Source organism: Telmatherina bonti, assembly GCF_933228915.1.
Source record: "Telmatherina bonti genome assembly, chromosome: 2".
Lineage (NCBI taxonomy): Eukaryota > Metazoa > Chordata > Actinopteri > Atheriniformes > Telmatherinidae > Telmatherina > Telmatherina bonti.
Genome location: NC_136620.1, coordinates 6,282,934 through 6,302,230, shown reverse-complemented (window position 1 = coordinate 6,302,230; position 19,297 = coordinate 6,282,934). Strand labels below are relative to the sequence as shown.

The following is a 19,297-nucleotide window of genomic DNA, read 5'->3' as shown; positions in this document are numbered from 1 at the left end:
ACAACCAGTAGCTGGGATTACAACCAGTAGCTGGGATTACAACCAGTAGCTGGATTAAAACCAGAAACTGGGATTAAAACCAGGAGCTGGATTACAACCAGGAGCTGGATTACAACCAGGAGCTGGATTACAACCAGGAGCTGGATTACAACCAATAAGTGGATTAAAACCAATAAGTGGATTAAAACCAATAAGTGGATTAAAACCAATAAGTGGATTAAAACCAGTAAATGGATTACAACCAGTAGCTGGATAAAAACCAGTAGCTGGATTAAAACCAGTAGCTGGATTAAAACCAGTAGCTGGATTAAAACCAGAAGCTGGATTAAAACCAGAAGCTAGGATTAAAACCAGAAACTGGGATTAAAACCAGAAACTGGGATTAAAACCAGTAAATGGATTAAAACCAGTAAATGGATTAAAACCAATAAGTGGATTAAAACCAGTAAATGGATTACAACCAGTAGCTGGATTACAACCAGTAGCTGGATAAAAACCAGTAGCTGGATTAAAACCAGTAGCTGGATTGAAACCAGTAGCTGGATTAAAACCAGTAGCTGGGATTAAAACCAGTAGCTGGGATTAAAACCAGTAGCTGCATTAAAACCAGTAAATGGATTAAAACCAGTAGCTGGGATTAAAACCAGTAGCCGGATTAAAACCAGTAGCTGGATTAAAACCAGTAAATGGATTAAAACCAGTAAATGGATTAAAACCAGTAAATGGATTAAAACCAGAAACTGGGATTAAAACCAGAAACTGGGATTAAAACCAGAACTGGGATTAAAACCAGGAGCTGGATTAAAACCAGTAAATGGATTAAAACCAGTAAATGGATTAAAACCAGAAACTGGGATTAAAACCAGAAACTGGGATTAAAACCAGAACTGGGATTAAAACCAGGAGCTGGATTAAAACCAGTAAATGGATTACAACCAGTACCTGGATTAAAACCAGTAAATGGATTACAACCAGTAGCTGGATTAAAACCAGTAAATGGATTAAAACCAGTAAATGGATTAAAACCAATAAGTGGATTAAAACCAGTAGCTGGATTAAAACCAGTAGCTGGATTAAAACCAGTAGCTGGATTATTACCAGTAACTGGATTAAACCGGTTCAGAGCTAGAGCTGTTTGGAGTCAGGAGGAGTGGGACAAAAGCAGCGTGTAGTGAGTCATCGTGTCAGACAGAGGATCTGTGCCTGAATCGGGTCAGGACTTACGTTGCACCAGACCCGGTAGTCGGGGGCGTGCTCCACTGCCATCTCACACATCTCCTGCACCTCCTCCCTGCTGCCTCTCCTGGAGAACAGCAGCAGGTAGTGGCTCCACACCTCCGGGTCTTCGCAGTTGCTCTCCAGAGCGCGGGACAGCGTGTTGAGAGCCGCTTCCAGACACTCTGCTGCAGAGCTGCAGAACCAAGCAGGGAATGGGTCAGCCAGAACCAACCAGAAGCAGAATCAGTGCCGCTCCGCCGCTTACGTCTCGCTCTGGTTCAGGTATCTGAAGGCCAGTTTGATCCACAGCTGCGTGTCCCGCGGACTCTCCAGGACGCTCGCTTCCAGGTTGGAGATGTCGTCCGTCTCGCTGACGAAGTAGCGGCGGTCCTCCGAGGTGATGCACACGTCCACAGCCGGCGCGCTGATCGCACACAAGTCGTCTGTAACACAACCAAACCGGATCAGGGTGTGATGGGCGGGGCCTGAAGGTGGCCACGCAGATCTAACTGGTCCGACTGGACCGTCCCACCTGCAGGCGTCAGGTGTTCGGCTACAGCCTCGTCTCCACTGTCATCCTGCAGACCGCTGCCGCTCGCCGCCAATGGCTTCGGCTTCCACCTTCTCGCGTCCTTACAGGTGGTGAACGGAGGTACTGAAGAACAGCGACGGAACACGGGTCACATGACCAGACCAGAACCAGACCGCCACGAGAAAGGAAGCTCTACCAACCGTGTCGTTTGCTCTCGTTGACTTTGCTGACGAGGAGGACGGCCTTCTGGTCGACGCCCATGCGGTCGCAGTTCGGACCGAACAGCTTCTTCAGGTAGTTTTCTGCCAGACAGCACAACCGTCAGAACCGCCAGCAACCGGGCCCAGAACCGCAATCTGGATCAGGTCACGCTTTCCCCATCCAAACACGCCAGAAACCCGACTCCGGTGACATCATCACCGCCATCAGACACTGACCTGTAGCGCCGCAGACTTCCTCATCCGAGCTCCTCTCACAGCAACCAATCAGAGACAGGTTGTACGACAGGATGTCCTGGAACAACTGGTTCCCAGTCAGAGTGCAGTTCCTCATGTGCTGCCTGCAGCAGAGACCACACGTCAGACTGGGAACAGACTGGGAACAGACTGGGAGCAGACTGGGAACAGACTGGGAGCAGACTGGGAGCAGACCGGGAACAGACCGGGAACAGACTGGGAGCAGACCGGGAGCAGACCGGGAGCAGACCGGGAGCAGACCGGGAGCAGACTGGGAGCAGACCGGGAGCAGACCGGGAGCAGACTGGGAGCAGACTGGGAACAGACCGGGAACAGACCGGGAGCAGACCGGGAGCAGACTGGGAGCAGACTGGGAACAGACCGGGAACAGACCGGGAACAGACCGGGAGCAGACCGGGAACAGACCGGGAACAGACTGGGAACAGACTGGGAACAGACTGGGAGCAGACTGGGAGCAGACCGGGAACGGACTGGGAGCAGACCGGGAACAGACCGGGAGCAGACTGGGAACAGACTGGGAGCAGACTGGGAACAGACTGGGAACAGACTGGGAACAGACTGGGAACAGACTGGGAGCAGACCGGGAGCAGACCGGGAGCAGACCGGGAGCAGACTGGGAGCAGACCGGGAGCAGACCGGGAGCAGACCGGGAACAGACCGGGAGCAGACCGGGAGCAGACCGGGAGCAGACCGGGAGCAGACTGGGAACAGACTGGGAGCAGACCGGGAGCAGACCGGGAACAGACTGGGAACAGACTGGGAACAGACTGGGAGCAGACTGGGAGCGGACCGGGAACGGACTGGGAGCGGACTGGGAACAGACTGGGAGCAGACTGGGAACAGACTGGGAACAGACTGGGAACAGACCGGGAGCAGACCGGGAGCAGACCGGGAACAGACCGGGAGCAGACTGGGAACAGACCGGGAGCAGACTGGGAACAGACTGGGAACAGACTGGGAGCAGACTGGGAGCAGACCGGGAACAGACCGGGAGCAGACTGGGAACAGACTGGGAGCAGACTGGGAGCAGACTGGGAGCAGACCGGGAACAGACTGGGAGCGGACTGGGAACAGACTGGGAACAGACTGGGAGCGGACTGGGAGCAGACCGGGAGCAGACCGGGAACAGACCGGGAACAGACCGGGAGCAGACTGGGAGCAGACTGGGAGCAGACTGGGAGCAGACCGGGAACAGACTGGGAGCGGACTGGGAACAGACTGGGAGCAGACTGGGAACAGACTGGGAAAAGACTGGGAGCAGACTGGGAGCGGACTGGGAGCAGACTGGGAGCGGACTGGGAGCAGACTGGGAGCAGACTGGGAGCAGACTGTAACCTAGCAGGATGAAGCAGGAGGTATGAAGATGCAGGAAGAAGGAAGGAACCAGTCAGGATGACTGGGAAGGGACTCACCATCTGCAGCTGTCGTCGTTGCAGGTTCCAGTCAGGTCGAAGCGACAGAAACACGTGTTTGCTTGGACGGCGTTACTGTAGCTGACGGAGCTCAGAGACAGCTTCTCTTTGGTCCGGTAGTACGGACTGAACCTGCAAAGGCAAGGTGGAGGAGGTCACTCTCATCCTCATCCTCTGATGAAGAAGAACACAACTGATGAAGAGGATGGTACAGAACTGATGAAGAGGAACACAACTGATGAAGAGGATGGTACAGAACTGATGAAGAGGAACTGTGAACAGACTGTCCCAAGAGGAGCAGAACTGATGAAGAGCGAGCCTTGCTGCAGGAACACCAGAAACCACAGAAGAAGAGGAGGTGATAGGTCAGTTCCCACCTGTAGGACCTGAAGACCAGCAGCGGGCTGCGATATGTCTGGAACGGGAGGGGCTTCAACTCCGAGCCTCCTGACTGGGTCGGCGTTTCCACGTCTGGCAGAACCACCTGGACCAGAAGACGTGGGCAGAACCGGAGTGATCAGCTGGAAAGGTTCTGATCGGACCGGTTTAAAAGGAACGGGGCTCACCTGAACATGGTTGGAGTTCTCCACGTCGCCCCCCAGGATGAGCAGCTCCCTCTGCAGCAGGTCTCCCAGGCCCGCCTGCTGCTGGTACCGCCGCTTCAGCCCGTCCACATCCAGGCCTGCAAACATCTCCACGGGAAGCTCCGAGCCCCCCGCCGACTTGGCCGGCTTGGCGCTGCCGCCGTCCTTTGCGGTGGTGGAGCCGGGGGTGTCCAGGTGGGGTTTGGTGCTGGACTGACGGAGGGAGGGTCGCCGGCCGCTCCTCGCTGCAGCAGCAGGCGCCGTCGGTTCTGGTTCCACATCGTCGGCCTCTGGGATGTCCTCGCTGTCCAGGGTTAGCTTGTCCTGGGACAGGTCGTGCAGGGAGGGCTGGGGGAGGTGGAAGGGCAGGGAGGGGGGGGTCTGCTGGACCCCAGGGTTGTGTGGGGGTGTGGAGGCCAGCGCCGGCGGTTCTGCAGGGGGTTCTGGAGGAGCTCCTTTGTTGCGCAGGGCCTGAGCCTCCTTCAGCTTCTGGATCTTCAGGGCGTACTCGGACTCCAGCTGCTGCAGCCGCCGCTTCTGAGCAATCAGCTCGGCAAAGTGTTGCTCAGAACCACGAGGAGCCGGGTCCAAACGGGGCAGCTTGTGGGGCTGTGGAGACAGGAAGGGCACTGTCAGGTCCACATGAACCAAACCGGTTGTGGTTCTGGTTAGGAGCTGGTTCCAGACTGACAAGCAGTCCTAGCAGGAGGTCAGGAAAACTGGTCCAAAGACCGTCTTACATCAGGTTCTGGAGAAGGCAGGAGTGCATCAGAACCGGTTTGTATCTGGACTACAAAACATTAACTGATCCACCTCGGTGGTCCTTCACCCGGTTCTGACCCGGTTCCTAATGAACTGGATCCAGAACCTTCAGCGGGCCGCGAGCACAACACTGCCGTACGTACAAAACCCGCCGAATATGTTCAACTTGTGGGATTTAAAAAAACCGGACCTGGCGGGAGGAAGACCCGCCTCCACGCCGACTGACCCGCATTCCGCACATCTGGACGAACCGAAACGACACCAGCGAAGAAGAATAAAAGCACAGAAATGGTGTGAAAGTCGAGACATTTGTGCAAAAATCAAATAAACTTTTACACAAAATAATTTGCAGAAATGAAGAAAATGCAGATCTGGATCAGAACCGTTTACATCGAGCAGTAAAACCGGTTCTGTGGAACAAAGTAGTTCCACCTGCTGTGAAGTTCAGACCGCTGATCAATAAGCTGATCAGTGAGCAGAGAACCGCGGGGGAACCGTGGACCCAGTGGAGAACCGCGGGGGAACCGTGGACCCAATGGAACCGTGGACCCAGTGGAGAACCGCGGGGGAACCGTGGACCCAATGGAACCGTGGACCCAGTGGAGAACCGCGGGGGAACCGTGGACCCAATGGAACCGTGGACCCAGTGGAGAACCGCATGCTCAGATAAAATCTCTTTCCTGTTCCTGTTCTTATTATCTAAGCAACATTTCCAAGCGGAGTCCATGTAGATTTCTGTGGGCGTGCGCTCACCACCTGCAGTCATGGTTGCTGAACCGACCCCCGGTCTGGACCCAGAAGAGTCCCGCGTGACACTGAGGAAACATCAGGCGTCTGGATCAGAACACGTCAGGTTCGGGTTCATCCTGACGGAGTTGAGCGAAACGTCTGGAAGTCAGTAGACCTCTCCGGTCCGGCAGGGTTCCGGGTTTGGTGGTTTTTATGAAACCTGGATGACGGAACTGGACCTCCTCTAATCCAGGTATCTCTGGATGACTACTGGGGTGAATCACCATGGTAACGGAAGCTGAACCTGCTCCAGAACTGGTTGTGTTTGTGGTGGTTCTGATGGTTTTTATCCTTGTTCTGGGGGGTGTGGAGGCATTTGGTAGCTTGTGGAGAGAGTGGGGGACGTGTCCCCTCTGGAGGACAGACAGACAGGCATCTCACCTTGGTTGGGCTGGAGTCTGTTGGGCGTTTGGGTCTTCTGCCAGCAGCCAGCTGGGCCTGGACCAGTTCCTGTTGCAGACGCACCGCCACAGTCTTCTTCAGGGACACCCGCTGCTCCACCCGCTGCACCTGCAGAGGACGACGAGGCCGTAGTGGACCTTTCATGTCATACTGCTCCTACCTGTCATGTTAAAAAGACTTTCCTGAGGTTTGGGGTCCGTTAGACCCGAGTGTCTGCAGGACACGGAGTCCACATCACCTGAGTAAAGTTCTGCTGACGAGAAGTATCTGCACCGACTTCCAGGTCACAGAAAAACCTAAAGCATTTACACCTGCTGTAAATCTGGACCTTGTCAGAAGGCGCCAGATGGTCTCTGGTACCAGCCTAGGATCATCACTACTGACGTCTTCCTCACTAGGAGAAGTTCTTATCTCCTCCTCAGAACAGAACACCTCCAGAACTCATTTTATTCTTCTTTAATCTTTTTCCATCTCATGCAGAACAAGTGATGTTTTTGTTGGGTGTCAGGTGGACTGGAGGTGGCTCGGACCTTGTCGAGTCCTCCAGGACCCACCTGCTCCTGCAGCTTCTTCAGCAACGTGCGGTTGGCCACCACTATCTTCTCCGACGCCTGCAGCTGCTCCCTGAGTTTGGACACTTTGCCCTCAGCGGCCTTCAGGGACTCTGTCTTCTTCAGTTCCTGCTGCAGCAGGTGTCTGAGGATGGCCTCGTCCCTCTGCAGCAGCTCTCTGGTGGGACAATACCGTTGCCATGGTTACAACTCGGTTGAATCATCCAACACAAGTGCTGGTTGAGACCATAGACTGTATATAAAAAGATGGACGGAGCCTAACACAATAACAGGAGCTAAACAGCTAACAGAGGTAAACGGGGTAAAGCTAAGACACGTTAACAGGCTAAAAACCGCGGTTGTTCTACATTCTTCTGACTTGAAGCGGGAGATCGGGTACCTGTCAATCAAAAGGACACGCCCCTGAATATGCCGAACTTAGAGAATAAATTACTTTTAAACGGGCGAGTTAGAAAAAACTTTCCTCCCCCCACAGTTGTCATGAAGTTGACAACTGCCGTAAACGTGTTTATTCCTGCCGTACACGTGTTTATTCCTGTCGTAAACGTTGTTCTTTCTACAGTAAACGTTGTTCTTTCTACAGTAAACGTTCTTTCTACTGTAAACGTGTTTCTTTCTACAGTAAACGTGTTTCTTTCTACAGTAAACGTGTTTCTTTCTGCCGTAAACGTGCTTATCCCTGCCGTAAACGTGCTTATCCCTGCCGTAAACGTGCTTATCCCTGCCGTAAACGTGCTTATTCCTGCCGTAAACGTGCTTATCCCTGCCGTAAACGTGCTTATCCCTGCCGTAAACGTGCTTATCCCTGCCGTAAACGTGCTTATCCCTGCCGTAAACGTGCTTATTCCTGCCGTAAACGTGCTTATTCCTGCCGTAAACGTGTTTATTCCTGCCGTAAACGTGTTTCTTTCTACAGTAAACGTGTTTCTTTCTACAGTAAACGTTCTTCTTTCTGCCGAAAACGTTCTTCTTTCTGCCGTAAACGTTCTTCTTTCTGCCGTAAACGTTCTTCTTTTTGCTGTAAACGTGTTTCTTTCTGCCGTAAACGTGTTTATTCCTGCCGTAAACGTATTTATTCCTGCCGTAAACCTGTTTATTCCTGCCGTAAACCTGTTTATTCCTGCCGTAAACCTGTTTATTCCTGCCGTAAACGTGTTTATTCCTGCCGTAAACGTGTTTATTCCTGCCGTAAACGTATTTATTCCTGCCGTAAACCTGTTTATTCCTGCCGTAAACCTGTTTATTCCTGCCGTAAACGTTCTTCTTTCTATTGTAAACGTTCTTCTTTCTATTGTAAACGTTCTTCTTTCTATTGTAAACGTTCTTCTTTCTATTGTAAACGTTCTTCTTTCTGCTGTAAACGTTCTTCTTTCTGCTGTAAACGTGTTTCTTTCTGCTGTAAACGTGTTTATTCCTGCTGTAAACATGTTTATTCCTGCTGTGAAGTTGGTGTTTTTAACATGGGAGTCTATGGGGATTCGCCCTGATTTGCAGTGGATGAAGGAGGAACTGCAGTTTTATGCAGGCTTCACTTTTTTACCACCGGAGGTTCCGTCCATCTTTCATATACAGTCTGTGGTCGGGACCCAGTCAGGCGCTGTGAACGGTTCCGCCTTGTGGTTCTGGTCCAGACTGACCTGTGCTTGTTGAGTCTCTTCTCCGCCTCACTCAGCTTCAGTTCTAGGGTCGGTTTCAGTGACTGATCCTGGACAGGGTCGGGTCCAGCAGGATTCAGAACATGGTCTTTCAGCATCTTCTGCTTCTCTCTGCTGCAATGGGGACACATTTTAGTCTTCACAAAGCATGGTTCTGATTTTGGTTCCAGGTCTGGTTCTGGTTCCAGGTCTGGTTGTGTTCCTACCTGGCGATCTCCTCCTTCAGCAGGCGGTACTCGACCCGTTTGTCTTCAGGCAGAACTTCTGCAGTTCTGACCGGGTTGTTCTCCTTCTCGCATCCCGACGTTGCTTTTGGCTTCGCTGCCTGTGGAGCATCAGAGCAGAACCAGGTCAGAACCGGGTCAGATCCACATCGGTGTGAGGTTCTGTCGGGGTTTCTGTTGAGGACCCACCTCCACTGTCCTGCGGGCCTCCTTTATCATGAACTCCAGACCTCCGAACACAGTCTGGGAGGCGCTGCAGGAGTCCGGGTCCGAGTCGCTGTCATCCGAGTCCTTCAGCGAGACCACCACGGATTTGTGTCTCGGCAGCTGGGGAGACAAAACAAAGTTGGAGTTCCTGGAGTCTGTTCCAGGTTCAGGAATACTACCTGGAACAGATTCCAGGACCAGAAACAGAGGCTGAACGCGTCGTACCACCAGTGGCGTCCGGCCCGCCTGCTTTGTTCTGGTGAACCGGCTGCTCCGCGACGGAGGGACCGAGTTCAGGCTGACGGTGCTCAGGTTGCCTCGGGTCGGCAGCTGAACGTCTGCAAGAGGGGGGCAGCTTGGTGATGGAGGACCGCTGGAGGTGTTCTATACGGAGGACAACATCATCATCATCATCATCACTATCATCATAATTATCACCATCATCATCACCACTATCATCATGACTATCATCATCACCATCATCATCATCACCACTATCATCATGACTATTATCATCATCATCACCACTATCATCATCACCATCATCATCATCACCACTATCATCATGACTATCATCATCACCATCATCATCATCACCACTATCATCATGACTATTATCATCATCATCATCATCACCACTATCATCATCATCACCACTATCATCATCATCATCACCACTATCATCATCACCATCATCATCATCACCACTATCATCATGACTATTATCATCATCATCATCATCACCACTATCATCATCATCATCACCATCATCACCACTATCATCATCATCATCATCACCACTATCATCATCACCATCATCATCATCACCACTATCATCATGACCATCATCATCACCACTATCATCACCATCATCATCATCACCACTATCATCATCACCATCATCATCATCACCACTATCATCATGACTATCATCATCATCATCATCATCACCACTATCATCATGACTATTATCATCATCATCATCATCACCACTATCATCATCATCATCATCATCATCACCACTATCATCATCACCACTATCATCATCATCATCATCATCATCACCACTATCATCACCACTATCATCATCACCATCATCATCATCACCACTATCATCAGGACTATTATCATCATCATCATCATCACCACTATCATCATCACCATCATCATCATCACCACTATCATCAGGACTATTATCATCATCATCATCATCATCATCATCACCACTATCATCATCATCATGACATAACCAGTCCCTGATGAGACTGACCTCGGTCGTCACCACCCTCTTGTTGGCCATCGACATCAGACACGTCTCCCTGAGCAGCATCTCTTCCTCCTCCTCTTCATCAGCAAAAGGAGGTTTTGGGGGTGGCTCCAGTTCATCAGGCGGAGGGGGGAGAGGGGGAGGTGGGGGAGGAATGCCAGACAGCACAGGAGAGAGGAATGGCGCTGAGAAGTCCTGGATGAAGAGGAGTCAATGAGCTGCTGCACATAAACTGCAGTAACTATGGTAATAGTAAAGGACAGATGGGGAGCGTCCCATTCTGAAGCATTGACAGTAAAGGACAGATGGGGAGCGTACCATTCTGAAGCATTGACAGTAAAGGACAGATGGGGAGCGTACCATTCTGAAGCATTTACACTAAAGGAAAGATGGGGAGCGTACCATTCTGAAGCATTAACAGTAAAGGAAAGATGGGGAGCATACCATTCTGAAGCATTGACAGTAAAGGAAAGATGGGGAGCGTACCATTCTGAAGCATTTACACTAAAGGAAAGATGGGGAGCGTACCATTCTGAAGCATTGACAGTAAAGGAAAGATGGGGAGCGTACCATTCTGAAGCATTGACAGTAAAGGAAAGATGGGGAGCGTACCATTCTGAAGCATTGATAGTAAAGGGCAGATGGGGAGCGTACCATTCTGAAGCATTGACAGTAAAGGGCAGATGGGGAGCGTACCATTCTGAAGCATTGACAGTAAAGGACAGATGGGGAGCATACCATTCTGAAGCACTGACAGTAAAGGACAGATGGGGAGCGTACCATTCTGAAGCATTGACAGTAAAGGACAGATGGGGAGCGTACCATTCTGAAGCATTGACAGTAAAGGACAGATGGGGAGCGTACCATTCTGAAGCATTTACACTAAAAGGAAAGATGGGGAGCGTACCATTCTGAAGCATTGACAGTAAAGGAAAGATGGGGAGCGTACCATTCTGAAGCATTGACAGTAAAGGACAGATGGGGAGCGTACCATTCTGAAGCATTGACAGTAAAGGACAGATGGGGAGCGTCCCATTCTGAAGCATTGACAGTAAAGGACAGATGGGGAGCGTCCCATTCTGAAGCATTGACAGTAAAGGACAGATGGGGAGCGTACCATTCTGAAGCATTTACAGAAAAGGGCAGATGGGGAGCGTACCATTCTGAAGCATTTACAGAAAAGGGCAGATAGGGAGCGTACCATTCTTACGGACACTGCCTCGGCGCCGTACGGAGGGAAGCATCCGGACTCGTCGGCTGACGCCACGTTGTGGACCGGAGACGGAACTGAAAGGTACAAGACATGTGAGCAACATAAACAGGTAAACAGGAAGTAAAGGCTGTAAACTGCTCACCTGGCGAACTCGTCTCGCTGTCCGTGTCCATGGCAACCTCATCGTAGTTGTCATACTGGTACAGGTTCCCCGAGACGTCCAGGCTGGGTTTACCAGCAGACTTCCGGTGGTCCTGGTCCCTGGACTAAAGACACGACCCTGAGTCCCGCTGGCCGAAGCCGACACGCCCCCCCAGCACACCTGCAGCTCCTACCTTGCTGCGAGTCCTCCTGCCCCCCACCAGCTTCATGAAGCGGTTGTACTGCTCGTCCTGGTTGGACAGGTCCCGGATGCGCCGGATTTCCTCCTCCCGCTTACGGCGCTCCTCCTCCTCCTGGCGTCGTTTCTCCTCCTGTTGCCTCTGCTGCTGCAGCTTCCAGGTACGCAGCTGCTGCTTCCGGAAGGCCTGCTTCGACATCGAGCCTGGAGTGTGGACAGGAGGAGGAGGAGGAGGAGCAGAGGAGTCAGAGAGGAGGAGGAGCCAGAGAGGAGGAGGAGTCAGAGAGGAGGACACGAGTGAAAGGGGAGGAGGAGGAGGAGTCAGAGAGGAGGAGGTGAGGAGCCAGAGAGGAGGAGGAGGTGAGGAGTCAGAGAGGAGGAGGAGGTGAGAAAGTGAGGTGAGGAGTCAGAGAGGAGGAGGTGAGGTGAGGAGTCAGAGAGGAGGAGGAGGTGAGGAGTCAGAGAGGAGGAGGAGGTGAGGAATCAGAGAGGAGGAAAAGGAGGAGGAAGAGGTGAGAAGTCAGAGAGGAGGAGGAGGAGAACATTAGTGAGAGGGGAGGAGGAGGAGTCAGAGAGGAAGAGGAGGTGTGGAGTCAGAGAAGGAGGTGAGGAGACAGAGAACAGGAGTCAGAGTCAGAGAGGAGGAGGAGTCAGAGAGGAAGAGGACACGAGTGAGAGGGGAGGAGGAGGTGAGGAGACAGAGAGGGTGAGGAGGTGAGGTGAGGAGTCAGAGAGAAGGAGGAGGTGAGGAGTCAGAGAGGAGGAGTCAGAGGAGGAGGAATGAGTCAGAGAGGAGGACACGAGTGAGAGGGGAGGAGGAGGTGAGGAGGAGTCAGAGAGGAGGAGGAGGAGTCAGAGAACATTAGTGAGAGGGGAGGAGGAGGAAGTGTGGAGTCAGAGGAGGAGGAGAAGGAGGTTAAGAGTCAGAGAGGAGGAGTCAGAGTCTGAGAGGAGGAGGAGAAGTCAGAGAGGAGGAGGAGAAGTCAGAGAGGAGGTGAGAAGTCAGAGAGGAGGAGTCAGAGTCAAGAGGAGGAGGAAGAGGTGAGAAGAGGACAGGAGTCAGAGAGGAGAAGGAGGAGGTGAGAAGTCAGAGAGGAGGAGTCAGAGGAGGAGGAAGAGAGGAGGAGGAGGAAGAGGAGGAGGTGAGAAGTCAGAGAGGAGGAGTCAGAGGAGGAGGAAGAGAGGAGGAGGAGGAAGAGGACAGGAGGAGGAGGTGATGAGTCAGAGAGGAGGAGGAGGAGGAGGAGGTGAACCTTCCACCTGGACTGATGAACTTCTTCGTGGCTGCGGGTCTCCCTGGAGTCCGGCTCCTCTCCAGCGGGCCTTTGGAACCAGGTTTAGGACTCGGTGCTGGTCGGTCTCTCTCGGGTCTGGACCCGGTCTTGGTTCTGTCCTCGGAGTCCTTGGCGGGTTCTGCTCGTCCCTCGGAGAACCGCGGCTCACCTGTGACAGAACGACTGATGAGCTACTGGAACCGATCCAGGTGGGTCCAGTAACATTCTCCATCTCACCTGGACTGAAGGCTTTCTTCGTGGTGTGGGCTTTCCCTGGAGTCCGGACCTTCTCCGGAACCACCTTTGGACCGGGTTTAGGACTCTGCTTGGATCTGTCTCTCTCTGGCAGTCTCTCGCTGGACCCGGTCTTGGCCCGATCTCGGCCCACGGCCTTGGACCTGGTCCTGCTTCTCTCTGCAGCTGCAGCAGACCTGGTGGTGATTCTCTGCCGGCCAAGTGGGACCGCTCCAGAACCAGAACCAGAACCTGAGCCAGAGCTCTTTTCCTGGGTGGCCTTGATGATCCGGTCTTTGCTCCTCTTCATCACTTGCTGCTCCTTCTGCTGCCATTTTTTACTGGCCGACTGCAGGGCGAGGAGGCGCAGCTGCAGCTCCGACAGCTCCTCCTCCTCCACCTTCTCCACCGGCTGTAACAGAAATCACATGACCGGGTCAGAACCCAGAGAGATGGGCTCGGTCGGAACCAGCAGGGACAGACCCGGTTCTAATGTTCTCCCACCGGACCATGGCATTCAGAAAAGTGGAATAATGAAGAACATTCTGGAACATCTTGGTTCAGGTTCTGCTAACTACAAGATGGAACATGGTTCTGACTCGGTTCAACAAGCCAAATGTAGGTTGATACATACATGATGCAGAACCAACAAAACACTAACTGCTGTAACATCCGCGTTAACTACCAACACTAACCAGGTTTGTTAAGACCACCTACTGGTCACCATCAACCTGTTCTCTGCCTGCTATGAAACCAGGGTTAGTTACCAGCTACTAACTGCTCTGACAGCTGGGTTAGTTACCAGCTACTAACTGCTCTGACAGCTGGGTTAGTTACCAGCTACTAACTGGTCTGACATCTTGGTTAGTTACCAGCTACTAACTGGTCTGACATCTTTGTTAGTTACCAGCTACTAACTGCTCTGACAGCTTGGTTAGTTACCAGCTACTAACTGCTCTGACAGCTTGGTTAGTTACCAGCTACTAACTGCTCTGACATCTTGGTTAGTTACCAGCTACTAACTGGTCTGACATCTTTGTTAGTTACCAGCTACTAACTGCTCTGACAGCTTGGTTAGTTACCAGCTACTAACTGCTCTGACAGCTGGGTTAGTTACCAGCTACTAACTGCTCTGACATCTTGGTTAGTTACCAGCTACTAACTGCTCTGACATCTTTGTTAGTTACCAGCTACTAACTGCTCTGACAGCTTGGTTAGTTACCAGCTACTAACTGCTCTGACAGCTGGGTTAGTTACCAGCTACTAACTGGTCTGACATCTTTGTTAGTTACCAGCTACTAACTGCTCTGACAGCTGGGTTAGTTACCAGCTACTAACTGCTCTGACAGCTGGGTTAGTTACCAGCTACTAACTGGTCTGACATCTTTGTTAGTTACCAGCTACTAACTGCTCTGACAGCTGGGTTAGTTACCAGCTACTAACTGGTCTGACATCTTTGTTAGTTACCAGCTACTAACTGCTCTGACAGCTGGGTTAGTTACCAGCTACTAACTGGTCTGACATCTTTGTTAGTTACCAGCTACTAACTGCTCTGACAGATGGGTTAGTTACCAGCTACGAACTGGTCTGACAGCTGGGTTAGTTACCAGCTACTAACTGGTCTGACAGATGGGTTAGTTACCAGCTACGAACTGGTCTGACAGCTGGGTTAGTTACCAGCTACTAACTGGTCTGACAGCTGGGTTAGTTACCAGCTACTAACTGGTCTGACAGATGGGTTAGTTACCAGCTACTAACTGGTCTGACAGATGGGTTAGTTACCAGCTACTAACTGGTCTGACAGCTGGGTTAGTTACTGGACAATGATGCTGCAGTGGGGTCAGTGCCTGCTCATTAATAAACACAACTGGACCAAGAAGTCTGGTTCAGAACCAGGAGGTGGGTTGTCTCTAGAACCACTCATGGTCCCGACATTCACCAAGATTTCAGCGCCGTGCCGTAAAAACAGAACTTCAGATCTATGACTGCCGAACGGTACACAGAACCACAACGTGTTGAACCGGACCTCACAAACCGGACCAGCATCAGCTCACCTTGTCAGGCGACACGTTGGACTCCTCGCTGGAAGCAGAAGATTCACTGAGACAGGAAGTGGCGTTGGGAGGGTTGTCCTCCGGAGCAGCGGTCTCCTGAGTGTCTGCAGCGGCGTCTCCTTGTGCTTCCTCTGTACCTCCTGTTTCTATAAAACACAGGAAATGACATCACATGTTCAACAGTGTTGCTGAATCGTATCTTCTGGAGACTGAAACATCCACAGAACCTCCAACAGAACTGTTCTACAGAGCTTTAAACACGGAATGGAACCATGACTTTCACCGACAACAGAACCTTTACCTTCACCTGCCACAGAACCTTTAGCTTCACCTGCCACAGAACCTTTAGCTTCACCTGCCACAGAACCTTTAGCTTCACCTGCCACAGAACCTTTACCTTCACCTGCCACAGAACTTTTACCTTCACCTGCCACAGAACTTTTACCTTCACCTGCCACAGAACCTTTACCTTCACCTGCCACAGAACCTTTACCTTCACCTGCCACAGAACCTTTACCTTCACCTGCCACAGAACTTTTACCTTCACCTGCCACAGAACTTTTACCTTCACCTGCCACAGAACCTTTACCTTCACCTGCCACAGAACTTTTAGCTTCACCTGCCACAGAACCTTTAGCTTCACCTGCCACAGAACCTTTAGCTTCACCTGCCACAGAACCTTTACCTTCACCTGCCACAGAACTTTTACCTTCACCTGCCACAGAACCTTTACCTTCACCTGCCACAGAACCTTTACCTTCACCTGCCACAGAACTTTTACCTTCACCTGCCACAGAACTTTTACCTTCACCTGCCACAGAACCTTTACCTTCACCTGCCACAGAACCTTTACCTTCACCTGCCACAGAACCTTTACCTTCACCTGCCACAGAACTTTTACCTTCACCTGCCACAGAACCTTTACCTTCACCTGCCACAGAACTTTTACCTTCACCTGCCACAGAACTTTTACCTTCACCTGCCACAGAACCTTTACCTTCACCTGCCACAGAACCTTTACCTTCACCTGCCACAGAACCTTTACCTTCACCTGCCACAGAACCTTTAGCTTCACTGACAACAGAACCTTTAGCTTCACTGACAACAGAACCTTTACCTTCACCTGCCACAGAACCTTTACCTTCACCTGCCACAGAACTTTTACCTTCACCTGCCACAGAACCTTTACCTTCACCTGCCACAGAACTTTTACCTTCACCTGCCACAGAACTTTTACCTTCACCTGCCACAGAACCTTTACCTTCACCTGCCACAGAACCTTTACCTTCACCTGCCACAGAACTTTTACCTTCACCTGCCACAGAACCTTTACCTTCACCTGCCACAGAACCTTTAGCTTCACTGACAACAGAACCTTTAGCTTCACCTGCCACAGAACCTTTACCTTCACCTGCCACAGAACTTTTACCTTCACCTGCCACAGAACTTTTAGCTTTACTTGCAACAGAACCTTTACCTTCACCTGCCACAGAACCTTTAGCTCCACCTGCAACAGAACCTTTAGCTTCACCTGCAACAGAACCTTTAGCTTCACCTACCACAGAACCTTTACCTTCACCTGCCACAGAACTTTTACCTTCACCTGCCACAGAACTTTTACCTTCACCTGCCACAGAACTTTTACCTTCACCTGCCACAGAACTTTTAGCTTTACTTGCAACAGAACCTTTACCTTCACCTGCAACAGAACCTTTACCTTCACCTGCCACAGAACTTTTACCTTCACCTGCCACAGAACTTTTAGCTTTACTTGCAACAGAACCTTTACCTTCACCTGCCACAGAACCTTTAGCTTCACTGACAACAGAACCTTTACCTTCACCTGCCACAGAACTTTTACCTTCACCTGCCACAGAACTTTTAGCTTCACTTGCAATAGAACTTTTACCTTCACCTGCCACAGAACCTTTAGCTTCACTGACAACAGAACCTTTAGCTTCACCTGCCACAGAACTTTTACCTTCACCTGCCACAGAACTTTTACCTTCACCTGCCACAGAACTTTTAGCTTTACTTGCAACAGAACCTTTAGCTTCACTTGCAATAGAACTTTTACCTTCACCTGCCACAGAACTTTTAGCTTTACTTGCAACAGAACCTTTACCTTCACCTGCAACAGAACCTTTACCTTCACCTGCCACAGAACTTTTACCTTCACCTGCCACAGAACTTTTAGCTTTACTTGCAACAGAACCTTTAGCTTCACTTGCAATAGAACTTTTACCTTCACCTGCCACAGAACCTTTAGCTCCACCTGCAACAGAACCTTTAGCTTCACCTGCAACAGAACCTTTAGCTTCACCTGCAACAGAACCTTTAGCTTCACCTACCACAGAACCTTTACCTTCACCTGCCACAGAACTTTTACCTTCACCTGCCACAGAACTTTTACCTTCACCTGCCACAGAACTTTTACCTTCACCTGCCACAGAACTTTTACCTTCACCTGCCACAGAACTTTTAGCTTTACTTGCAACAGAACCTTTACCTTCACCTGCAACAGAACCTTTACCTTCACCTGCCACAGAACTTTTACCTTCACCTGCCACAGAACTTTTAGCTTTACTTGCAACAGAACCTTTAGCTTCACTTGCAATAGAACTTTTACCTTCACCTGCCACAGAACCTTTACCTTCACCTGCAACAGAACCTTTACCTTCACCTGCCACAGAACCTTTACCTTCACCTGCCACAGAACTTTTAGCTTCACTTGCAACAGAACCTTTACCTTCACCTGCCACAGAACCTTTAGCTCCACCTGCAACAGAACCTTTAGCTCCACCTGCAACAGAACCTTTAGCTCCACCTGCAACAGAACCTTTAGCTTCACCTACCACAGAACCTTTACCTTCACCTGCAACAGAACCTTTAGCTTCACCTGCCACAGAACCTTTAGCTCCACCTGCCACAGAACCTTTACCTTCACCTACCACAGAACCTTTACCTTCACCTACCACAGAACCTTTACCTTCACCTGCAACAGAACCTTTACCTTCACCTGCCACAGAACCTTTACCTTCCCCTGCCACAGAACCTTTACCTTCACCTGCCACAGAACCTTTACCTTCACCTGCCACAGAACTTTTACCTTCACCTGCCACAGAACCTTTACCTTCACCTGCCACAGAACCTTTACCTTCACCTGCAACAGAACCTTTACCTTCACTGACAACAGAACCTTTACCTTCACCTGCCACAGAACCTTTACCTTCACCTGCAACAGAACTTTTAGCTTCACCGCCAACAGAACTTTTAGCTTCACCGACAACAGAACCTTTACCTTCACCTGCCACAGAACCTTTACCTTCACCTGCAACAGAACCTTTACCTTCACCTGCAACAGAACCTTTACCTTCACCTGCAACAGAACCTTTACCTTCACCTGCCACAGAACCTTTACCTTCACCTGCCACAGAACCTTTACCTTCACCTGCCACAGAACCTTTACCTTCACCTGCCACAGAACCTTTACCTTCACCTGCCACAGAACCTTTACCTTCACCTACCACAGAACTTTTAGCTTCACCTACCACAGAACTTTTAGCTTCACCTGCCACAGAACTTTTAGCTTCACCTGCCACAGAACCTTTACCTTCACCTGCAACAGAACCTTTACCTTCACCTGCCACAGAACCTTTACCGTCGCCTGCCACAGAACCTTTAGCTTCACCTGCCACAGAACCTTTAGCTTCACCTAACAAAGAACCTTTACCTTCGCCTGCCACAGAACCTTTACCTTCACCTGCCACAGAACCTTTACCGTCGCCTGCCACAGAACCTTTACCGTCGCCTGCCACAGAACCTTTACCGTCGCCTGCCACAGAACCTTTACCGTCGCCTGCCACAGAACCTTTACCGTCGCCTGCCACAGAACCTTTAGCTTCACCTACCAAAGAACCTTTACCTTCGCCTGCCACAGAACCTTTACCTTCACCTGCCAAAGAACCTTTACCTTCACCTGCCACAGAACCTTTACTTTCACCTGCCACAGAACCTTTACCTTCACCTGCCACAGAACCTTTACCTTCACCTGCCACAGAACCTTTAGCTTCACTGACAAC

The 19,297-nt window shown here is 50.9% G+C and overlaps 1 protein-coding gene across 3 annotated transcripts in view; it reads right to left on the bottom strand.

Moving 5' to 3' along the window:
- The window catches only part of zfc3h1 (zinc finger C3H1-type containing), a 35,101-nt gene that overhangs the window by 11,224 nt on the left and 4,580 nt on the right, over positions 1–19,297 (bottom strand). For all 3 annotated transcript variants that reach the window (XM_079247839.1, XM_079247838.1, XM_079247840.1), the window contains exons 3-23: positions 15,216–15,361; positions 13,165–13,573; positions 12,914–13,096; positions 11,649–11,857; positions 11,456–11,579; positions 11,302–11,387; positions 10,104–10,295; positions 9,059–9,217; positions 8,816–8,953; positions 8,609–8,727; positions 8,385–8,516; positions 6,730–6,904; positions 6,155–6,283; positions 4,205–4,831; positions 4,016–4,122; positions 3,639–3,770; positions 2,188–2,309; positions 1,951–2,052; positions 1,751–1,873; positions 1,484–1,661; positions 1,225–1,411 (exon numbers count right to left, since the gene is read on the bottom strand). In XM_079247839.1, the coding sequence (XP_079103965.1) occupies positions 1,225–1,411; positions 1,484–1,661; positions 1,751–1,873; positions 1,951–2,052; positions 2,188–2,309; positions 3,639–3,770; positions 4,016–4,122; positions 4,205–4,831; positions 6,155–6,283; positions 6,730–6,904; positions 8,385–8,516; positions 8,609–8,727; positions 8,816–8,953; positions 9,059–9,217; positions 10,104–10,295; positions 11,302–11,387; positions 11,456–11,579; positions 11,649–11,857; positions 12,914–13,096; positions 13,165–13,573; positions 15,216–15,361 (3,779 nt within the window). The remainder of the gene's footprint in view (positions 1–1,224; positions 1,412–1,483; positions 1,662–1,750; positions 1,874–1,950; positions 2,053–2,187; positions 2,310–3,638; positions 3,771–4,015; positions 4,123–4,204; positions 4,832–6,154; positions 6,284–6,729; positions 6,905–8,384; positions 8,517–8,608; positions 8,728–8,815; positions 8,954–9,058; positions 9,218–10,103; positions 10,296–11,301; positions 11,388–11,455; positions 11,580–11,648; positions 11,858–12,913; positions 13,097–13,164; positions 13,574–15,215; positions 15,362–19,297) is intronic.